The sequence below is a fragment of the Lissotriton helveticus genome, chromosome 5_1 (genome assembly GCF_964261635.1).
Source record: "Lissotriton helveticus chromosome 5_1, aLisHel1.1, whole genome shotgun sequence".
Classification (NCBI taxonomy): Eukaryota; Metazoa; Chordata; class Amphibia; order Caudata; family Salamandridae; genus Lissotriton; species Lissotriton helveticus.
The window spans coordinates 1,190,293,504-1,190,313,546 of record NC_136065.1 but is presented as its reverse complement, the minus strand read 5'-3'; the positions used below and the strand labels follow the sequence as shown (position 1 = coordinate 1,190,313,546).

The following is a 20,043-nucleotide window of genomic DNA, read 5'->3' as shown; positions in this document are numbered from 1 at the left end:
ACACTCTCACTTGGCCATTCCTCTTCTCGGTCCTGCGTCGCCTCAACGTAGGCCCGACACTCATGGCGTGCACACGCCTTCTGTACACCGATCTGACAACGCGAGTACGGATCAGGAAACACCTCTCATCTGCATTGGAGGTTCAACGAGGCATGAGACAGGGGTGCCCCCTATCACCTCTTTTATTTGCCCTGGCCGTCGAACCGCTGGCGATTAGACTACGCCAGGAAGGAATATATTGGGGCATCCCGCTCGTGGACGGTACTCATTGCGTCTCTATGTACGCAGATGACCTCCTCATATACGTCTGGGACATCGAGACTGACCTAACCCCCATAGGGGTGGCGCTCGCTGAATTCGCGAATGCCTCGGGACTCCAGGTGAACTGGGACAAGTCCACGATTTATCCCTTCCACCGGAGCCTACCTCCCCGGGACGTTGAGCTGGGGACCCATAGACTCTCATGGTCCGCGGAAGCCCCCCGGTACCTTGGGTGTCCGCCTGTACCACTCTCCAGCAGACATCTTTGAGAGTAATCACCGTAGAACACTCGCTAGTCTATGCCCGATTGTTACCTTCTGGAATAAACTCCCGCTAGCCCCAATAGGGCGGATAGCCCTGGCGAAAATGGTGGTGCTTCCCCGACTCCTCTACCACTTCACTAACTTACCGGTGGTGCCACCCAGGTCCTTTTTCCGGGACCTCGACTCCCTCCTGGGTACCCTTATTTGGGGCGCCGGCCGACATAGGGTGGCCCTGAAAACCCTCCAACTTCCCACAACACAAGGTGGGCTCGGAGCTCCCTCCTTCGAATCCTATTTCCTGGCGGCGCAGCTCCAATGGCTATCGTATTGGACGGCGGACCGTCACACCAGGAGACGTTTACTCCGACTGGCAGTCACAACCCCGGAACTCACCCGACTTTTCCTCCCGGGCACCAAGCCCCGGCGAACATACCCCCTGCAAGTCACAATAGCGCGCCGGTGTATGATGCGGATCCACCGGATGTCCCCAGGTAGACCCCCTTACTCCCCGCTGCTGCCATTGATAGGCTGCCCCAGGCAGGACTCCTATTTCACGGCTCCAATGCTAGCTGAATGGACGCAATGTGCCATCACGGACATGGAGTCGCTCTTTGAGGAGGGTCAGCTGAAACCAATCGACCGCCTGGTCGCGGAGTACGAACTCCCCCCGGGTCAATTCCTTCGATACCGACAGTTGCTCGAGGGACTCCGTCCCTACTATAATCTCCAGGCCGGCGAGCCTGACACGCATCCAGTAATACACACTATCCTACATATGGGAGTGGGACGCCACTTGGTCACCTGGCTGTATAAATCGATCCGGGAACTCTCGCACGCCCCCCTGACGACCCTACGGGCCACATGGGAGGAAGACATCGGTCGTGCACTACACGACTCGGAGTGGACCAGAGCGCTTGAAGCCCCAAAACGCGTCTCCAGGAATGCCCGCTTCAAAAACATTCAATACTATATTCTACACAGGGCATACCTCACCCCAGCACGCCTGCAAAGGTTCTACCCATCGACACAATTCCTATGCCCCAGATGTCGCTCCCCCGACGCACATTGTCGCCACATGTTTTGGAGCTGTCCCGACCTACACTCCCTATGGCAAACGGTGCACGACACACTGACAGATATCACAGGCCTCACAACACTAGCCTCCTGGGAATCCAGCGCGCTAGGCATTTTTCACGTCCCTAAGCGAGCACCGGTGCACAGACACTTTGTGTCCTTAGCGCTGCTGCTGGCAAAGATGCATAGCCATGCACTGGCGGTCCCCGGAGGGTCCCCCCATAGCGACATGGACAGGGGCGGTCTGTAAGTGGGCGGCGGCAGAGGAGGATGCCCTTAGAGAGGAGGAGGCTAGAGGTGCACGAAAAAATCCCATCTCTATGGAATGGGCCATGCTCCTTCATAGCTTCCGGCAGTCTTTGCACACAGTAGGCCCACCTACCCCCCCCCCCCCATCCGAGAGAGCCCAGAGTCCCTGACTGCTGCCCACCATCCCAATATCGAATCCCGGCGCTTCACACTTCCTTGTCAACGCCCTGCTGCCTTGTCACCCGTCCTGCTACTCACATGAGTGGGAGGCCCCCACCTCCCAATCGCCCAACCTCACTGTGAGTACAGACTGGGGAACCCCTTGCCTTCCGACACCTGACGCCCGTTCTCTTTCACTATGATCTTACTAGCGCCTATATGCTTCACCCCCACAGTTCTGTCCCCCCCGTTACCTGGTAACGCCGCTGTGCGAACTGTACAGACCCCGATCCTATGCCCTCGAGGCGGGAATTCACACACCCACTGTTATTCTTTGTACCCCCCTACGGAGCACGTTCACTGTATCCCTGCCTGAAATCACATGTGATTGATCTGTACTGTTTAATGGAGGAAGAACCTGATTACGCCAGTTTATATACAGAAATGTTGCGCGCATGGCTGACCGTGGCTGAATGTTGACGCCACGCCAGCAGATGATCCACCTTGTGCCCATGTTCTATGATGCAACAATAAAAACACTTTACAAAAAAAAAATGAAGGTAGTACAGAAGGAAGCTGTAGACAGACCTGAGCTGTTACCAGAAAATGCCCAAAATGCAGAAGATAGAATACCAATTCTTGAGTAAACTTTGACTTTTGGATCCAGTTACCCCTACTGAAGATACTAAGGTTAGTATCAGGACGTTAGTAGCACAACATGGGAAAGGCCACTAACCTTAAAGGACGGCCAGCAGGGACGATGCCGTGAAGAAAGCCGCTCTTCCTCCCCTGGGAACAATCCTACCCAGAGGAACTCAAATACCACTGCGTAAGGAAGCAACCCGGGGAAAAAGGGAAGTGGAGAAAATAACACACTGCGGTTTGCCAATGCTTCTGGAATGCGACTAGTAGTAAGAGCAGTCCAGCACCTAGTTAGGATCCCTTATGGGAGAGCTGTATGGGGAAGAAACAACAAGGACATTCATGTAAGGTGGACAGTGGCAACAACACTAGCTATACAGTAATCCTCCCTTTACCTATAAATCCCAAAATATTCCTTTCCTTACTGTTGCAACCGCAGGGGGTCTCTTGAATAAATAATCCTTGGGTACTAAACGTAGTACCGGGTGACTGGAGGGGAGCAGAATAATTAACACCCTGCTGCAGTGTTCAGGAGAAAAGGAGAGGAGTGTTGGTTATCACAGCGCCTTACGATTGATGGCATCAGGGAAATGGAGTCGAAGAGAAAGCCGGCACTCGCTCCTGCCGGTTGTCCAAATCGCTGTTACTTCACAGCGAACCCCAGCGACTCGTGGTCCTTCCAGAGTCTGGAAGACTGGGGAGGAGAAATGAGACAAAATGCGCGGGAGAAGCTGGAAATGCTTCCGCGCGAACCTAAATACCTGAAGGGATCCTGCGCCCGTGAACTCTGTATCACAGGCGAAGAAACCAAGGTCCGTGAAACTCACGGTTCTGAAAGTTGCAGGAACACGGCTTTTGCTTCCGTAGATGTAAACACGTTCAAACTCCAGCGGGGAATACTGCCCGCTGAGCATTTGCCAATGAACAGGGAAAACTGGGAAGTTTGTCAAGCCCCATATTTAGGAAGAGGTTTGGCTTTATAGCCTGCACATGACCAGGTGACTCTTGCTGAGACGTGCAGGTCGCTGCCCCTTGGCATTCTGTAGTAGTTTGTTGTGACCAGCGCTCTGTTCTTTGCTGCCTTGTTCTCCCGGAGCTTGCGCCACCAGGAGTGGAATGAGTAGACCACCCCGAATCCCATCTCCGCCTGAGGATCGCGATAGAACCCCCTCCCCAAGAACCGTTGTCTCTGTGGTTGCCCTGGTTTGCCTGGGTATTTGATATGGAACCGTTCCTCCAACCGGGGGCAGTGCAGGTTAGTCACCGGTTCCCAGGTTCTATCTTCCACACCATAACCCTTCCAGTCCACCAAGTACTGCACTCGTCCTCTCACGATCTGGAATCCAACAACTCTCGAACCTCGTACTCCTCCTGCTCATCTATTTCTACGGGTAATGGCGTAGGGGGGTAACAACCCAACGTGGAATGTTCAGCGTTATTGTAGGCGAACTCTGCCGTCCAGATCAGAGGGTACCAGTATGAGGTGTTCTGGAGGGTAGAACAACGCAGATATTCGAGCGTTTGGTTTAGTCGTTCTGTTTTTCCGTCCGTCTGGGGGTGGTAGCTGGTGGACATCGAGCCTCCACTCCCATGACGTCACATAACGCTCTCCAAAACCGGGAGGTGAACTGGGCACCTCTGTCTGTTATGAGTACCATAGGTAGTCCGTGAGCGCGCACCACATACTGGAGGAAGACAACCACGAGCTCAGCCGAGGTAGGCAGTCGTTTCAGGGGGATAAAATGACTCATTTTAGACAAGTGCACAACCACCACTAGGACAGTGGTATAGCCTTCACACGGAGGTATTTCCACAATGAAGTTCATTAGTACTGTGTTCCAAGGGAGTGAGGGCACAGGTAAGGGGTGTAACAACCCCACGGGTGTAGAATGGCTGGCCTTGCTTTGGGCACAGATTGCACAACTTCTGATGTAGTTCTTGGTATCTTTTCCTGGTGAGGGCCACCAAAAGGATCTCTCAAGGTTGGCTATGGTTTTGTGATCCCCTAGGTGCTCTCCCAACGTTGAGTTGTGAGCCCAAGCTAACACCTGTAGCTGTTGAGCCGTTTGGGGAATGTACAAGGTATTGTGATGGTATAAGAGATCGTCTCTTGTGGTTCAGGGTCTTCCTGTATCTAGGCGTGGCCATCCACGCGGACCAAGAACGTTTCCAGGTCTTCCATGAAGTCGTTTGACGTGATCAATGCAATGGTTTCATCCTGAAAGGATCTGAAAGGCGTTCTCAGGGAGGTTCTTGGGGTTCGTCCGGTTCGATGTCCGTTGGTTCGTCCAACCGTGATAATGCGTTGGCCTCACCGTTTTGTGGTCCAGGTCTGTATTTAATGATTAAATCAAAGTCTGAGAAAAACATAGACCACCATAACTGGCGTGGAGTGAGGGCCTTGGCGGATTTCAGGAACAATAGATTTCTGTGGTCTGTGTAGATTTTGACGGTGTGCAAAGCTCCTAGGAGGTAGTGCCTCCATTCCTCACATCCTCTTTTGATCGCCAATAATTCCTTATCTGTGATGGAATAATTGGCCTCACTAGGGGAGATTTTCTTGGAATAGTATGCCACCTGATGGAGCTGTCCTGTGTCTGGATGCCTTTGCGACCAGGTGGCTTTTGCTGAGACGTGCAGGTCGCTGCCCCTTGGCATTCTCGGCCTTGTAGTTTGCTGTGACCAGCGCTCTTTTCTTTGCCGCCTTGTTCTCCCGGAGCTTGTACATGCCCGTGCCACCAGGGGTGGAATGAGTAGACCACCCCGAATCCCATCTCCGCCTGAGGATCGCGACAGAACTTCAATTAAATCCTATTGAAGTTCTTATCCAAATCTAGCCAATCCTGATGTGGCCCAAGCTACACACAAATCTACAAGCTGAGATGTATTTAAATTTCTCTGCACAAACAAATTTAACTCAACAAGTACTGCAAACATCAAGGTGAACGACTGGCAGATTAATGTGATCTAGACCTTCACCACTGCCAGAGAAGGTTCCCTAGTGGCAATCCTGTCTTGATATGATCAAGCCAGTGACTCTGAGCACTATATACCTAAAATGTAGACTCATAATCTTACCTATATGAGCTTTCACTCTGAGATTGAAAGGTAAGAAACAGGGTAGTCGTTTGTGTTCATCCGATCGGGGAGGTCATGGGACAACAAAGCATTGTTGTTTTTTCTATGAAAACTGTAGAGCATTAGCCTCAGGCTGCAGGACTGACATGGAGCCTATATTTTCCCCAGTTGCAGCCTACATCGCCTCAGCACAACAATTCACAAGGAATGACTCTTGAGAGAGAAGGAGCTATCATCAGCAAACACTGGACATCCTCTTTATCCATTTACTATTTATTAATGACTCGAATGTTTGAAAGTCTTGTAATCTTACATTTTACAAATTGTATTTGAAAAGTGTACTGATTGTATAGCTTTTAACCAGTAAAAAAGTATTTGGATTTGAAATTAGGTGTGAAGTGCCCGTACACATAAGATTAGGAAAAACAGACTTACTTTCACTTTAAAAATATTGAAATAGCATGCATTTATGTGTAAGATTTGAAGCTTGTATAAAGTGTAGAGCATACCAGAAAATTCTGTTAATTGTATACAATTGTCTAAAAAGACTTAATGCCACAACTGGATCTAGTAGAAACGATATGTAGATCATATGTAATACTCTCCTTACCTGTACTTGTAGACACGTACAGGTAACGGAGTCTATATGATGTTCCTCCTGGTCCCTCAGTCACTATGCGATTCCTTAACCGAACACTTCTTCGAAAAAGTAAATAACATCTACTCCAAATTTTTCACCCAGACAATTGTTTTGAATCCATCTTCTACAGAGCATGCACCTGAACACACGCTAGCACAATTTGTCAATACAACTTCAGATCAGATTTCTAACCTGATGTCCGCAATCAAATCGGGATCAGCTAATGACACCTGCCTGCGGCTGTACTTGTACCCGTTGCTGATCAGGTGGCATCTGTCCTATCAAACATTTTTAATTCCATGTTCGCATCAGTTATCTATCCTACTTCCTGGAAGAAAACCATTTTGAAACCCTTGCTGAAAAAAACAAATTTGGATCCGGAAGACACTAAAAATTACAGACCTATAACCAGCCTGCCTTTCCCAGCTAAAATCGTTGAGAAAGTAATGAACATTCAACTTTCAAAATGTATTGATGATCATCACCTTCTAGACGACACTCAGTTTGGGTTTCGCAAAGGGCATGGAACAGAAACCGCGCTTATAAAGGCGTCTGAAGATATCAGAATCATCTTGGACCAGGGTGGAACGGCAGTTCTCATTTTGTTGAACCTCTAAGCTGCCTTTGACACGGTCGATCACAATACCCTGATTGACTGTGTCACTAAACTTGGCATCCAACTCAAGGCACGAGACTTGCTGTCATTCTTTCTAACCACACGCACCCAAGCAGTAAATCTGTGCACTTTTCATTCGGCACAACTGGCCCTCCCGTGTGGTGTACCACAAGGTTCATTGCTGAGTTCGACACTTTTTAACATCTATGTGTCGGACTTAGCCAGAATCATTAAAGCACACGGGATTGGCCTTGCATCCTATGCCGATGATACACAACTGGTTCTGGCAATAAATAATAATGGTGACAAAGTAGCAGCCGAGTTCCAAGAAGGCATGCTGGCCATCAGTAGCTGGATGGCCAGCAATTGCCTTAAGTTGAACTCTTACAAAACAGAGGTCATGATAATCGGCAAGTTATCACCCAGCTGGTCAGTCCTGGTGGCCTCAGACTTTGCCGCCCCCCGACCCCAGTCACCAAGGTCAGGAATCTGGCCGTCATAGTTGATGACAGACTGACCTTTTCATCGCACGCTAATTCGGTAGTCTCGGCCTCACTGTTTAAACTACGAATGATAAAGAAAATATTACCTTTCGTTCCTTTGAATGCCGGAAAGACTCTGGTCAGTACTTTAGTCTTGTTCTCCATAGACTATTGTAACGGGCTGTTTGTAACTTTTGGATGACCTTCTTTTGTGCATTTACAATCAGTCCAAAACGCAGCAGCCAGACTATTATCCAGAACGCCCAAGTTTAAGCCCTTTTCTCATGATATCAAAGTATCACTGGCTCTCGGTGCAGAATCACACTAAATTTAAGGCCTTGTGTATTGTCTTTAAGGCTACCCGGAACTCTGGACCTCAATTTCTAATAAAGGAGCCAGCAACCTACACTCCTAACAGGGCTGTATGTTCAGCCACTGCATTCTTTTTTAAGGTTTCCCGTTTTAAAACCGCAACATGGGGCGACAAGCGATTTATTGTCACCACGACCAGACTCTGGATCTCACTACCGTTATAGATCAGATCTTGTCAGTCTTTGCTTACTTTCAGAAGAATGTCCAAAACCTGGTTGTTTAATCAATAGTGCACTCCGCCCACTATTTACCACAGTCCGTAGCGCCCAGACACCTTCCGGGTATTTGAGCGCTTTACAAATCTCAAAAATAAATAAATACTCTTGAAAGTAACCTGCAAATTGTTTTAATATATAAATACAGCGAGTTTCAATAAGTGCACTCCCTTTGTTAGCAGTCATTAATAAACTAGACTGATCTGAATAAATAAAAATGTTTTTTTTCTTTTTATGTGGCTCTTATTCAAGGAAACACTGAGTGCTTCCAGCAGTGAAAAAAAACTGAAATCCATCAATACTGGTAACAGTGAAACAGAGCTGGAAAGAATTTTACGGCGCAGAAAGGTGACAACGGATAAAAATAGCAGCAGTAAGTTTGTTGGAACTACTTTATAATGTTCTTCTGAAACTTTGAGATGTGAGCTACTATAGAAATGATTTCGCAAAACACACTCATTTGACAGTTTTGGTTCCTGTTTTTTCAATATTAGCCAAGTAAGTATAACACTGATAGTGTTGATATGGATTACTAAAAGAATAGTAGTGAGTGGTACAAACTTGTACTACCTGGCTTATTCACTGCATCATGTTTGCTACATGACAAATCTTGCTGAATGTGGCGCAGAAGATGGCCATGGTGCATGCAGCCAGGTGTTCACAAATGTAATAATTCAGGCTGAGGCAGACTGCAACTCAGAAAGGAAATCACACATTTAAATCGGTATGGGAATGAAGTGAATGCAGTGAAGGAAAGCAGAAATGAAGGTGACAGGCGCTGCTGCACTAAAGACGAGCATTTGCAATGCAATAGGTCTGGCATTTACGAGCTTTTGAGCTATTGGCATTGTAAATGACGATACCTTTTATTTATATCTTGTTTTTAAAACACATAATTAAAAGACCTTGTCATTTACATTGACAATAGCTTAAAACCCCCAAATGCAAGACCTATTGCAATGCGTTTGTGCTATGAAAATAAAAAGCGCTAGGAGCAAAAGCAGGCAGGACAAAGCTATATGAGAAAATAGTGCTCGGAGGCTGTAATTAAAGCATACAAAGTAACAACACACGTAACGGGGTGTCGCCATGGGAGACAAAGCGGTACTAAGGAGGGACTACTAAGCCTATTGGCCAATGAACAGCCACATTTTGCAGTGGACAATGACACAAGCCAATGAAAAATATGGTTGGAGAGTGTGAGGAGCTTCAGGTCTACCTGAAAACTACGTGCCTCGCCGAGCAGCACAATCGCTGCCCAGGCTCGAGCTAAAAACGACAGATGACGAAGTGAAATCGGTGGAAAAGAATTTACACTGCACAAGAAGGTGGGGAGGTCACAAGAGGAACCACAAATGCGAAATTCTACATTTTATGTTGATACATGAACTATCTGTTTTGGATTCACCTAACCCCCTGTGAAATAGAATACTGTAAAACAAGAAATACCGTAGGATCCAAGATCACCTGAAATCAGGATGACTAGAGTAAGGAAGCTGTAATATAAGCGCATTGATGCACGTAAAAACTGTAAGATGTTTTTAGTCTAGAAGTCATCTGGAGTGCAAAATATGTAACACATTTATGTTGAGCGGTAGATGTCAGAACCCCTTTCAGTGGGCCACGGGGCAAGCAGAAGTTACTGGGCCCACCCGTTGTGGCGGAGTACTTTTACTCCTGATGTCCCGGGGCTCGACCTATTCTGGATCCTGCTCAACTGGGCCAAGCACTCCTTCTGCACCTGACTCTCAGGTAGCGTCGGACGAGCAGTCCATACTCCTTTGGGTGAGGAGGGGGCACGCAGATACAGAAGTCACCATGACTCATAACTCAACGTGCAAATATCATAAACAATGAATCAGTGTCCAGTCAAACACTTGTGTTTTTTTATATAAATCAAACATTGTAATTTGAATTCTACACATGCAAAGGTAAACGACATTCAAAAGCAATAAGAGAATCCCCCTGGCTTCTGCTGCATAACTCCTGGTGAAGGAGCCTTCCACCACTATTAGGGCAGTGCTTTGGGTGCGCCTCCCGGTCCAATAAGTTTGCATTCCGTGAGACAGGCCTATCTCATGGCGCACACGCATGATCCATGTTCGCCTATGACAAAAAAATCTGCTTTAGGGATCCAGACAACCGTACAGTTGGGTACTCAGGGCAGGGGTACACGTCTCTTACTAGGCAGAAGTCTTTCCCGTCCCAACAGTAGAGTATTGTTAATTAGTCTAGAAGTAGAATAAGGTAAGATGTAGAAGAACTAGAGGTAAAGTATGGAGAAATATACACTTGAAAGTTCAAGAATGTAACTGATACTATCTGTAATATGGGTAATTTATGTGAAATGTAGAGGTAGACGACTCTCACATACACCATCTATCTCCAGATGTGTTCTATCACAGTATACATATGGGTTACTATAATGTTAAGCTGTGAAACCTAAGAGGGGGAGAATATTGGGGGATAAAAACATATCGGGCCTCAAAGAATAAGGTGCTAACTGAGAACTAAAATAATAGTAGAATTTAGGTAGTGTATAGTATACAATTGAACACAATAAAGAGGCAACGGTAGAGGCATTGGTTTAGAACGGAATAGGATTTGCTTATTCTGCTAAAATAAATTCTAAAGAAAATTAAATAGGAGGCACCTGCAAAGTGAAAAAGTAAAAAATATACACATCGAAAAAAATGGAATAGTGCAAAGCAATCTGCAGATATACTGTTGAACATAAACATGCGTGAGTTTTTATGTTAGAAAATTAAGAGACTTCACAAGGAAGAAATAATGAAAGGAACCTAGTTAATATTGGAGTGTAAAATAATACATTTAAAATATACTGTAATATATTAGACAATATTGAAAAACTTGCAAAAGACAGTGATAGTTGTGACGTGCAGGTGGAAAACGATATGAAACTACAAATTAGGTATCACCTGATATGGGACAGTGAGTGGCCATTAATCATGAGAATAGCTTAAATTCCGAGAACTGCGATCTTTGACTGGTAATTATCTATCCAGTTCTGCCCCCTAGTGTAATATACTACTGTTTTCCAGGTCCTGCTGGAGATCTGGCTACCTCAGAGTCGAAATCCATGCCCCTGTTGCGATCTACTTCCAATGCATCCAGGGAACCCTCCTCTCCAAAACCTGTGGAAGCCGAATTCAACAATGGTCCAGGAAATGCTAGGCTAAGCATAAAATCATCCAGCTCAGAAGGAAGTACTGGCCCATCACTGGGATCACCGTAAGTACAAACATCACTGATGTGTAATAATGCTGAGCAAACTCTTCTCATTGACGATTTACCAGCCTCTGCTTTTCTATGTCTGTATTTTTTCTCTGTATTACATTTTAATTTTTCTTTGGGGTCTTTTTGAGACTGTAGTCGTTTATGGTTTACACTGTTGCTTGGGTTTTTGTCAAACTCTTGAATAAATATTACTGTACAAACCTACAACATCAACATACCAGGCCTCTAGCAATGGGGACTGCAATCCCTCGAGCCATCACTGTCTTACTTAAGACTGAAATCACGTGGTGAATGTGATCCAGTCAAAGCACAGCACCTGGATGCCAATAGAAGCACATTTCTGCAGATGACAAGCAATTAGATTTAATAGACCTTTCTGATTGAAGCACTTGTTTGCGAAACTAAAGTTGTTAAAAGTTGTTGCGCTACGCCAAATTACCACAGATGTCTTTGCCTACACTTTATTTACGATAAAATGGAGTTACTTTCCACAGGGAATAAAATGTTGCACAAATGCACATTGGCCCCTACTACGAATGACCTCTTAATTTTGAGATCCGTGGAAGTGCCCCTGATCTCTTTACTTTCACGTACAGATTTCAGCTACTGAAAGCAGCCAAACTCCGTGTGGCAGTCTAGGGTAAATGAGGAGTTACCTGGGGAATAAGACTCAGAATTACCGATTCCCAGGTAATTACTTAATTCTTAGTGGACGCTCATGGTCCAAATCATAATGGGTCGGTTTTTCTCGCTTCGGGTTTACAGATGCCCCGGTATCATTAATTGTGGGAGGGGGGATTCTGGCCTATTTTTGAGTCACTTATGACGAGGACCAAAGTGTCTCTGCTCTGTATCGTGTTGATTAAAAAAGCACATTTCGCCTCCTATTTTTAAATGGGAAGCAGTAATTGCTTTTTTCAGAGGAGCGAAGATACATTGTCTGTCTCTGGATGGGAGTATATGCAAAGGTACAGATCTGGGAGCATTTTTGAGTCACTTATGACGAGGACCAAAGTGTCTCTGCTCTGTATCGTGTTGATTAAACAAGCACATTTCACCTCCTATTTTTAAATGGGAAGCAGTAATGGCTTTTTTCAGTGGAGCGAAGATACATTGTCTGTCTCTGGATGGGAGTATATGCAAAGGTACAGATCTGGGAGCATTAGTCAGCGTGTTCACACGGTTTGATTCTATTGGGAGACTTGTTTGTTATCACAGGTGTGCGGCTCTGTGGAGTGAAGGTGTGAAAACAAGCATGTGCAATGCAATAGGTCTCGCATTCAAGAGATTTTGAGTTATTGGCATTGTAAATGACTATCTTTTATTTATGAGTTTAAAAAAACCTACAATAATAAAAGATGTCATTTATAATACTGATAGGTCAAAGTTTCGAAAATGCGAGAACTATTGCATTGCAAAAGCTTGTTTTCCAATGTTCAGGGGTACAGGACTTTACAATATTCGTTATCGTATTGCTAGATGTACTGTGTTTGCTTACCTAGACGTGTTGCGTGCCAGGCGCCATCAAGCACTGTGGGCAGTAAATGTGTCACAGACAGATGATCAGTAAACATTTGGCATAGCTATCGCACGTTTCACTATTTCCTCAACGTCACACGTCCAGCACACCAGGCACCTGATGGCCTCCACGTATGTCCCACGAAGGACCAAGAAACCAACGTCACTGCAGTTAGCACTCCACAGAATCGACAAGCTATCTAAAGTGACTAAAATACACTGTAATTAGAGCTCTACAATGAAGAGATAAATTATTATAACACGGTGTAGATGCTGTAAAGCAATGTCGCATGCAAAAACAGTTGATGGACAGAATGCAGAACAATGTCATACATTCACCCCAGTACAGAGATCTGGGCCTAAAGCCATCGTTTTTTGCACACCACACCACCCCAGTTCAGACATGGCCATATGCAAATCAGCCTTGACCCTGTGCCTCATGGGAACAGTCCAACCCGAACTGCCAAGCCATGTCTTTCCTGGACCGGAATCAAGCATCCTAGGACCAGTTTCTGGCTATCAGCCGTCTTCAGCCAGGATAGCTTGACTCCAGTGGTGTGGAGAGCAATGTCACAGCACAAGACGACCAAAAACAAACCAAATGATCACACAAACCACTGTGGGACTTTCACTGCTGCGAATACACGGCTCATGTGCTGTTATAGATCCGTAAACCAGATGTGCGCCAATCCCTGGTTTATTTACCTTCTTTTGAACCAATCTGGTGAAAAATTGTATGATGTCAAATATTAAATAGAGATAAAATGGGCAACGGACCAGGTTGGTGGACATTGACAGGAGCTTTTTTCCATTCATAGTATACCTAGTAACCACGTAGGCTTGGCCCAAACCACACATAAACAGAAATGCAGCCACAGAATTCATGTTCAGTTTTACAGATATTCATCCCGTCCAAACTACTAAAGAAGTATATCTCTTCAGTTTAGTTCTTGGATTTGATCCCTCCTCCACCCACCCGATTCACAACCAACAACTTAAAGAGCATGGCACAAACCAGCACTTTCATACATTTATGTCATCACAGATGTTTGCACAACAGTTCAGCTGAAATCACGCAGATTGTTCTGAAACTCCGTAATGTTTGCTTCTACAAATAGCTTTATTTTTTTAGCATACATGTTTTTTTTTTAAACAAATATTTCCATCAGTTAAAAACAAAAAAATGTAATGAAAAGCAATGCTGTGAAATGCTACCTTTCTGTCAGAGGGTGGTCGGAGGGCGTGAGCAGCAACGGGCCTAAAGCAACATTTAAAAAGAAAGTGCTGTAAAACAAGAGATGAAGAAACTGAGCGTAAGGAGACCATACTTGACAGGTGCTCCTTGGCTTCGAAGTTATGTATCGCTGTGTAAACGACTTAGGAGGCAGAAAAGAAGAGCAATGGAGGGAACTAATGGTAAGTAGCGTTCGAGAATAACGTGGTTTCATTGAACACAACAGGTCTTGCAAACAGCGCATGCACGCTCACGATTGACCTAAAAATGAGTGATCAGTGTTTGCATCTAACTTAAACTCGTGTGACTCTAACACCCATCCACATACATGTCGTCTTTTGGGACGAGGATCTGCATGCTCATTTGTTCTTCCCTGCGTATGTTGGACAAATCTATGGATTGATGCAGGCATAAACACAAACCGATTGATGCTCATGTGTGTTCTATTGTCACTTGATTTATAAGCACCTTATACAAGAAGGCCTCATTGCTGGTTGTCGAAAAGACAACTTACAAAGCTCTACCACGGCTGAGGGTTTATAACGAGGAAAAGAGCTGGGGGAGGTCTAACAGAATAAGTAGGTTATAAGCTTATTGTAAGAGTTTCAAGGTTTTGGAAAATACAAGTTGCATAGGAAGGCTATTCCAGGCTTTCCCTGGAGCAGCCATGATGTCCCCCTTTACAACTCAGCCTGTTATGGGAACATGCATGTGATTTTCTCCAGCACTCCCACGGGTGTGCATGGTGAAGAGGAGTCGGTGGCAAGCACAAGGTATCTAGGGGCCAGGTTATGAATGTATTTGTATCCTAAACAGCACAATTTAAAGTAGGGGCGATCCTTAAGTAATGGGTGGAACACTTTCCTGCTTTTGAAGACATTCTACCCAAAGACTGGGCTTACCGTAACAATTAGAATTAGTTGTAGTCTGTGTAATTGATTGGTCTCCATATATGGTATTACAGTAGTCTAGCACAGAATTAATGGCAGCACTTACTATAAAGGCTTAGTGATGCATATTATAAGTAAGGTATATTGTGCTTCAGGGCCATTATCTAGCAATATGCCCTGGTTTTTGACTTCAGTAGAGGGTTGGACAAACTCACCAAGGAAATGAAGTGGAGGATGACTGGAGACATGGCTTTCCACTTTGAGCTCGAAATAGCACTCCATTTTGGCCCTGTGTTTTTAAGCCCTTTGGTGTTCACCCAGGGAACCCTGTTTTATTTGAGGCTTTAATTTAGTTTGAGAGTAATTGGTGTAATATTGCATGCACCACGGATGGAGAGGTTAAATGTATATAAACGAAAAAAAGGAGAGATTGAGGATCCTAGCGTCACTTCACAGCCTGTGGTAGTGTGTGTGTATGTATAAAGAGGGGTCTCATTTGGCCTGTTGGTGGCATCTAAAAAATCTAAAGCAGGCAAGGTATGGTTAAAGGAATTTGATATTGTGTTGCCCTAGTCAAGAATTACCTGTTGATTCACAGTATGCTGCCAAAAGGTGCAAAAAGACCAACTGAGACAAGAGGCCCTTATCTACAAATCCACAGTGTCATTCCGGAGAATAGATAAACCAGAAAAACGGATTGGTTTAACTTGACTTAATAATATTGTAATCACCTCCTGTGAGATGGATCAAGCTGAAAAACTAGATCTGGTAAGGAGGAGTAATTTGTGGAGATGGATGTGACTTATTCAAAAGGGTCCCCTTAGTAATAGTAGAGTCCCCTCGACTTCAAGATCATAAGTGTAAAAGAAATTCATATGATTGACATAGAAGGCAGTGGAGCGGCATTTTAGAGTGACGGGTTTGGTGAGTAAGCACAGGCTACTACGCAAATCAAATATTTAGGTTTGTTTTTAGCTTTGATAATGGTAGTCCAAATAGCTTGTTTGTGCACCTAGAGTTGCAACTTTCTAGTGACTAATATGCTGAAGTGGATGTTGTCACCTCTGGACGAGTGATGATTGCTCCATTGCTATTCATCGCTTCAATTGCCCTGTCTTGGTATTTTTAGCTCAAAATTGTACCAAGGAGCGTTATGTGATTGCACCTCGGATTTACATAAAGAAAGGGATAACTTTTAATTGATTTTTAAACTTGGATAGCTTAGAGGCAGCTTCTTATAGAAGATTACAAACTTTATTCTTAACGAATATTTCAGACCTTAGGAAATAGTGTGTCTATAATAGAGGACGTTTGTGTCTCTAAATAGAATGGTCTGCTAACAAACAATGTGCCCATAATGCAGGCATAGGATTATTAAAAGCTATATTGCGGTGGTCTAAGTATTAATGTTTAATACCAATGATTTAGAATGAGTTGAATGAGAAATGGTCCACTTCAACCCCATGTCCAACATAGTTGACTACTCGGTTTGTAGGACAGATTTGTTCTCTTCATCCACTAGCAGACTTGGATTACCTACGTTTATCTTAGTTTGCATGGTGTACGTATGCGTTCATGGGTGTGAACATCTTTTTTGCTTTTCGATAGCTGTGGGAATGTGTGTGTGCCCCACTCTCCACTATCATTACAGAGCTCGCTGCTACTTGATCAATCTCTGAGAACTCTTCAGGGCTCTGTCACTATATGTATTAAGTACTGCTGGACATGGCAATTTATTGCCCAAACGTTTTGCCTTCTGCTGCCTGTTTTTCTGACCTTCTTATTGTTGACTTTAGGACTCTGGGCACTTAACCACTGCTAATCAGTGCTAAAGTGCATATGTTGTCTCCTCTAAAACATGGTAAGATTGGTTTCTCCATGATAGGCATATTTGATTTACTGATAAGTCCCTAGGACAGTGTACAGCATGTGCCCAGGGCCTGAATATCAAATGCTACTACGAACCTGCAGCACAGATTGTGCCACCCTTATGAGTAGCCCTGCAAACATTTCTCAGGCCTGCCACTGCAGAGACTGCGTGCACAGATTATAACTGCCATTTCTACCGGGCAAGTACCCCTATTTGCAAGGCCCGCACCCTCCCTTTTAGTACATGTCAGGCACCCCTAGCCTCATGGGCAGGGTGCAGTGTATTGAAAAGGTAGGACATGCACATTTTTGTTTTACATATCCTGGTTGAGAAAAACTGCTAAAGTTTTTTTTCACTACAAAAAGGCCTATCTCTCCCATAGGTTGGCATCGCAGCGGCCTTGATACACTTTACAAGTGTATCCATCAATCGGGAGTCAATAAAAAACTTGCGTTTGGTGTCTCTGGACACACATTTTAAAAATGCATCTGTTAGAGAAACATTTCTTAATGGGCCGAAATAGCGATTCGGTCTGTTAAGAAATGCTAAATGGCTTCGTACATCTGGGCCATTATGGCTGTTTCCTAGCTCTAAGCTTCTGAGTTTCTCTGTATTCTCTCTTACCACTGTCTGTGCATCTCTATTATCTTTGTGCGCCTGCCACTCTTAGCTTTGTAACTTTGATCTTCAAAACACTTGCTAGTGTGTCTTTTGTGTTTATTAATCTCTCTTCGTCTCATATTCCTCATGTCTAGGTTCGCTGTGACACAAACTCTTCTGCTCTCACCCCTGTCCCGTTATATTTTGGCTTCACCTTCGCTAGCTTTTGTTTTCCTGTCTCACATATGACCCTTTAAGGTTTAAGATGCTTTCCCAGCCAAAACATCTTAATTGCTCTGCACTCCTCCCTCTCGCTGAAGTGACAGTCCTGCCAAGTATCACGCTTCAGGCGTGATACTAACGCATTTTTGGGCAGTGGTCCGCATCGCCGCAATAAAATGCCAGGTCACGCATTTGTAACACCTCCTTGATCCCCCCCGCCAGTGTAGAGGCAGAGACGAGCAGGACCGAAATTGCTGCCTTGGCCAAATACTCCTGATGAGCACGCAGCGTCGGACCGCATGCTGCTGTGTCAGTGTCTTGCAATAATCTAGTGAGCTAGAATGGCTGTCAAATCAGGAGTGTCGGGCCGACCCGGTGGCCTATTACCGCGTTGCCCGCACCAATAACCAGACCAGACAGTCATTATAGCACAGCTGCTGCAGGCCGACCAGGGGCATGGCATTCACGTGACGTGGTCACGTGATTGCAACAGTTATCCATAATCGCTCTGAGTGTGCAGCAGTTATGTTTTTTTTCTAGTTTGCCGCCGCTGCCCGCCACGCCGCAATGATTATTTTGGTGCCTCCATCATTGGCGCCGGCGTTCACTGGACAGTGAGATGGGTCCGCGCTGAGTCTTGGTAGAGCAAGCGCAAGCCACCCTGACCCGCGCCGTGATTACTCGCACCACCGCAGGCTTACCTCGGGCCCTCGGCCTCCTGAGGCTCACCATGTGTCCCACCATCGTTGGCGGCAGCTGACTCAGTTGTGAGCCTGCAGCCGACCTGTAGCAGAGATACCTGCTGCTCGTCACTTTCGGCCCGGGCTGTCTGTATAATCATGATCCCCTGGACTATGGGTCAACAAAATCGGACCCGACCGGAGCCTGCTGACGGGCTGCTGCCTGCATCTGTGAGAGCATGTCCCAGCCCGGGGTGAGGCACCTAATGCCATGGCGCTGTCTTCGCTCGTCGCCTGCCTCGAATTGAAGTAAGCGAAAACTCTGAACTACTCCTAAAACTAGAAGTATTCTTAAATAAAACGGATGTCCCTTTACTCATTTGATTAGGTCAGATTTATAACGGGGCAGTCAAGAAAGCAATTGGGTAAAGCTTGTGTATTTTACGTTAGTCAGAGTAGCAGAAGTAATTAAAGAGGAACACCTGCTGAAAATTTCGGTAGTGGAGTCTGCAGTGCACTGTGGCAACATTCTGTACCCCAGCGAACGTTGATGTTTCCTTTCAAGTGAGAAGGCCCATGGAAAACAGTGCTTATCTGCCTCCCTCTCTTTTTATCCCCCACTACAGAAGTTATGTTATTCTCTACTTGAGGTGAGTAAGTGGCAAGTAAACAGCGCCGTTTTTTGAAAAACATAATCTAACCCTATTACAATAACTGACCGCTAGAAATTTACAGAAACATTCTTTTGTTTGCAGTGGTGTGGCGCTCACTGCAAATGACTGGTGCAGATATGAGTCCTCGTTTTGTTTAACAGTACGATCAGCAGAAGAGAACTAGGTGCTTCAGTTTCTGGTGCTTTGCTTTCTAGCAGTTTTAACATCTTCTTAGAATGTCTTGTTGCTCAAATGGGTTTAACTGCTCATATTTATATGTTTTCCTGGTTTTCATTGCTTGATTTTGATTGCGACAAAGTGTCACTCATAATTGTTGAAATGTCACACATATTTACACTGCATTTATGAAAATGTCACACACAGCAATCTGAAACCTTGGCAGCTATGAAGTGTGCGCCCTTGACCTTTCCCTCCTTAACTTGTTATTTATTTTCGTAGTATGTTTGCAACATACTGAGCACTCAGTTGCAGAGGTGGGCGAGCCACTGAAAACTCAAGCCAGATGCCTTGCTTAGCTGGCTCAGCCCTAGGACCTCTTAGTTCGTCGAGCCCAAAACGACCAAGCTCTCACAGGATGTGATGGTGTTCCATGTCTGTAACTGTCGACCATGTAAGTTTGTAACATGGGAAATCACTATCAGATCCGAGCCTCAGCTCCGCATTCTGTGAATCCCGACAAATCTCTACTGTACAAGCAGTCAATGTCTTTGGAGAGCTCATGTGTCCCATGGCAAGGTTTGCTGGATGTTAAACTGCCCAAAATAAAATGTGCGTTATACCTGTCACACATGGTGTAATCTCAATTTACAAGCATTATGGACAAAGCATTAACCTTTGAAACCAGAAACAGATACCCATCTAGTGGTCGAATTGCAGTGTGAAACCGGAAAATCTGGGATCAATCCCAGCTTCCCTGCTTGGCAAATTGTGTGATCCAAAGGCAAATACTTTTCCTCGAAGCTCCTCTTTGTTCACGATCACACATGAGAATACTTAAAGAAGTAGGGTCTGGGTGTGCGCTGTACAAAAACCTTTCCTGTTTGATT

The 20,043-nt window shown here is 45.2% G+C and overlaps 1 protein-coding gene across 1 annotated transcript in view; it reads left to right on the top strand.

Annotated features, from left to right (window-relative positions):
- SHTN1 (shootin 1) overlaps nucleotides 1–20,043 on the top strand; it is a 711,155-nt gene that overhangs the window by 571,112 nt on the left and 120,000 nt on the right. Inside the window, exons 15-16 of the mRNA XM_078643901.1 lie at nucleotides 8,304–8,424; nucleotides 11,114–11,303. Of these exons, the coding sequence (XP_078500027.1) occupies nucleotides 8,304–8,424; nucleotides 11,114–11,303 (311 nt within the window). The remainder of the gene's footprint in view (nucleotides 1–8,303; nucleotides 8,425–11,113; nucleotides 11,304–20,043) is intronic.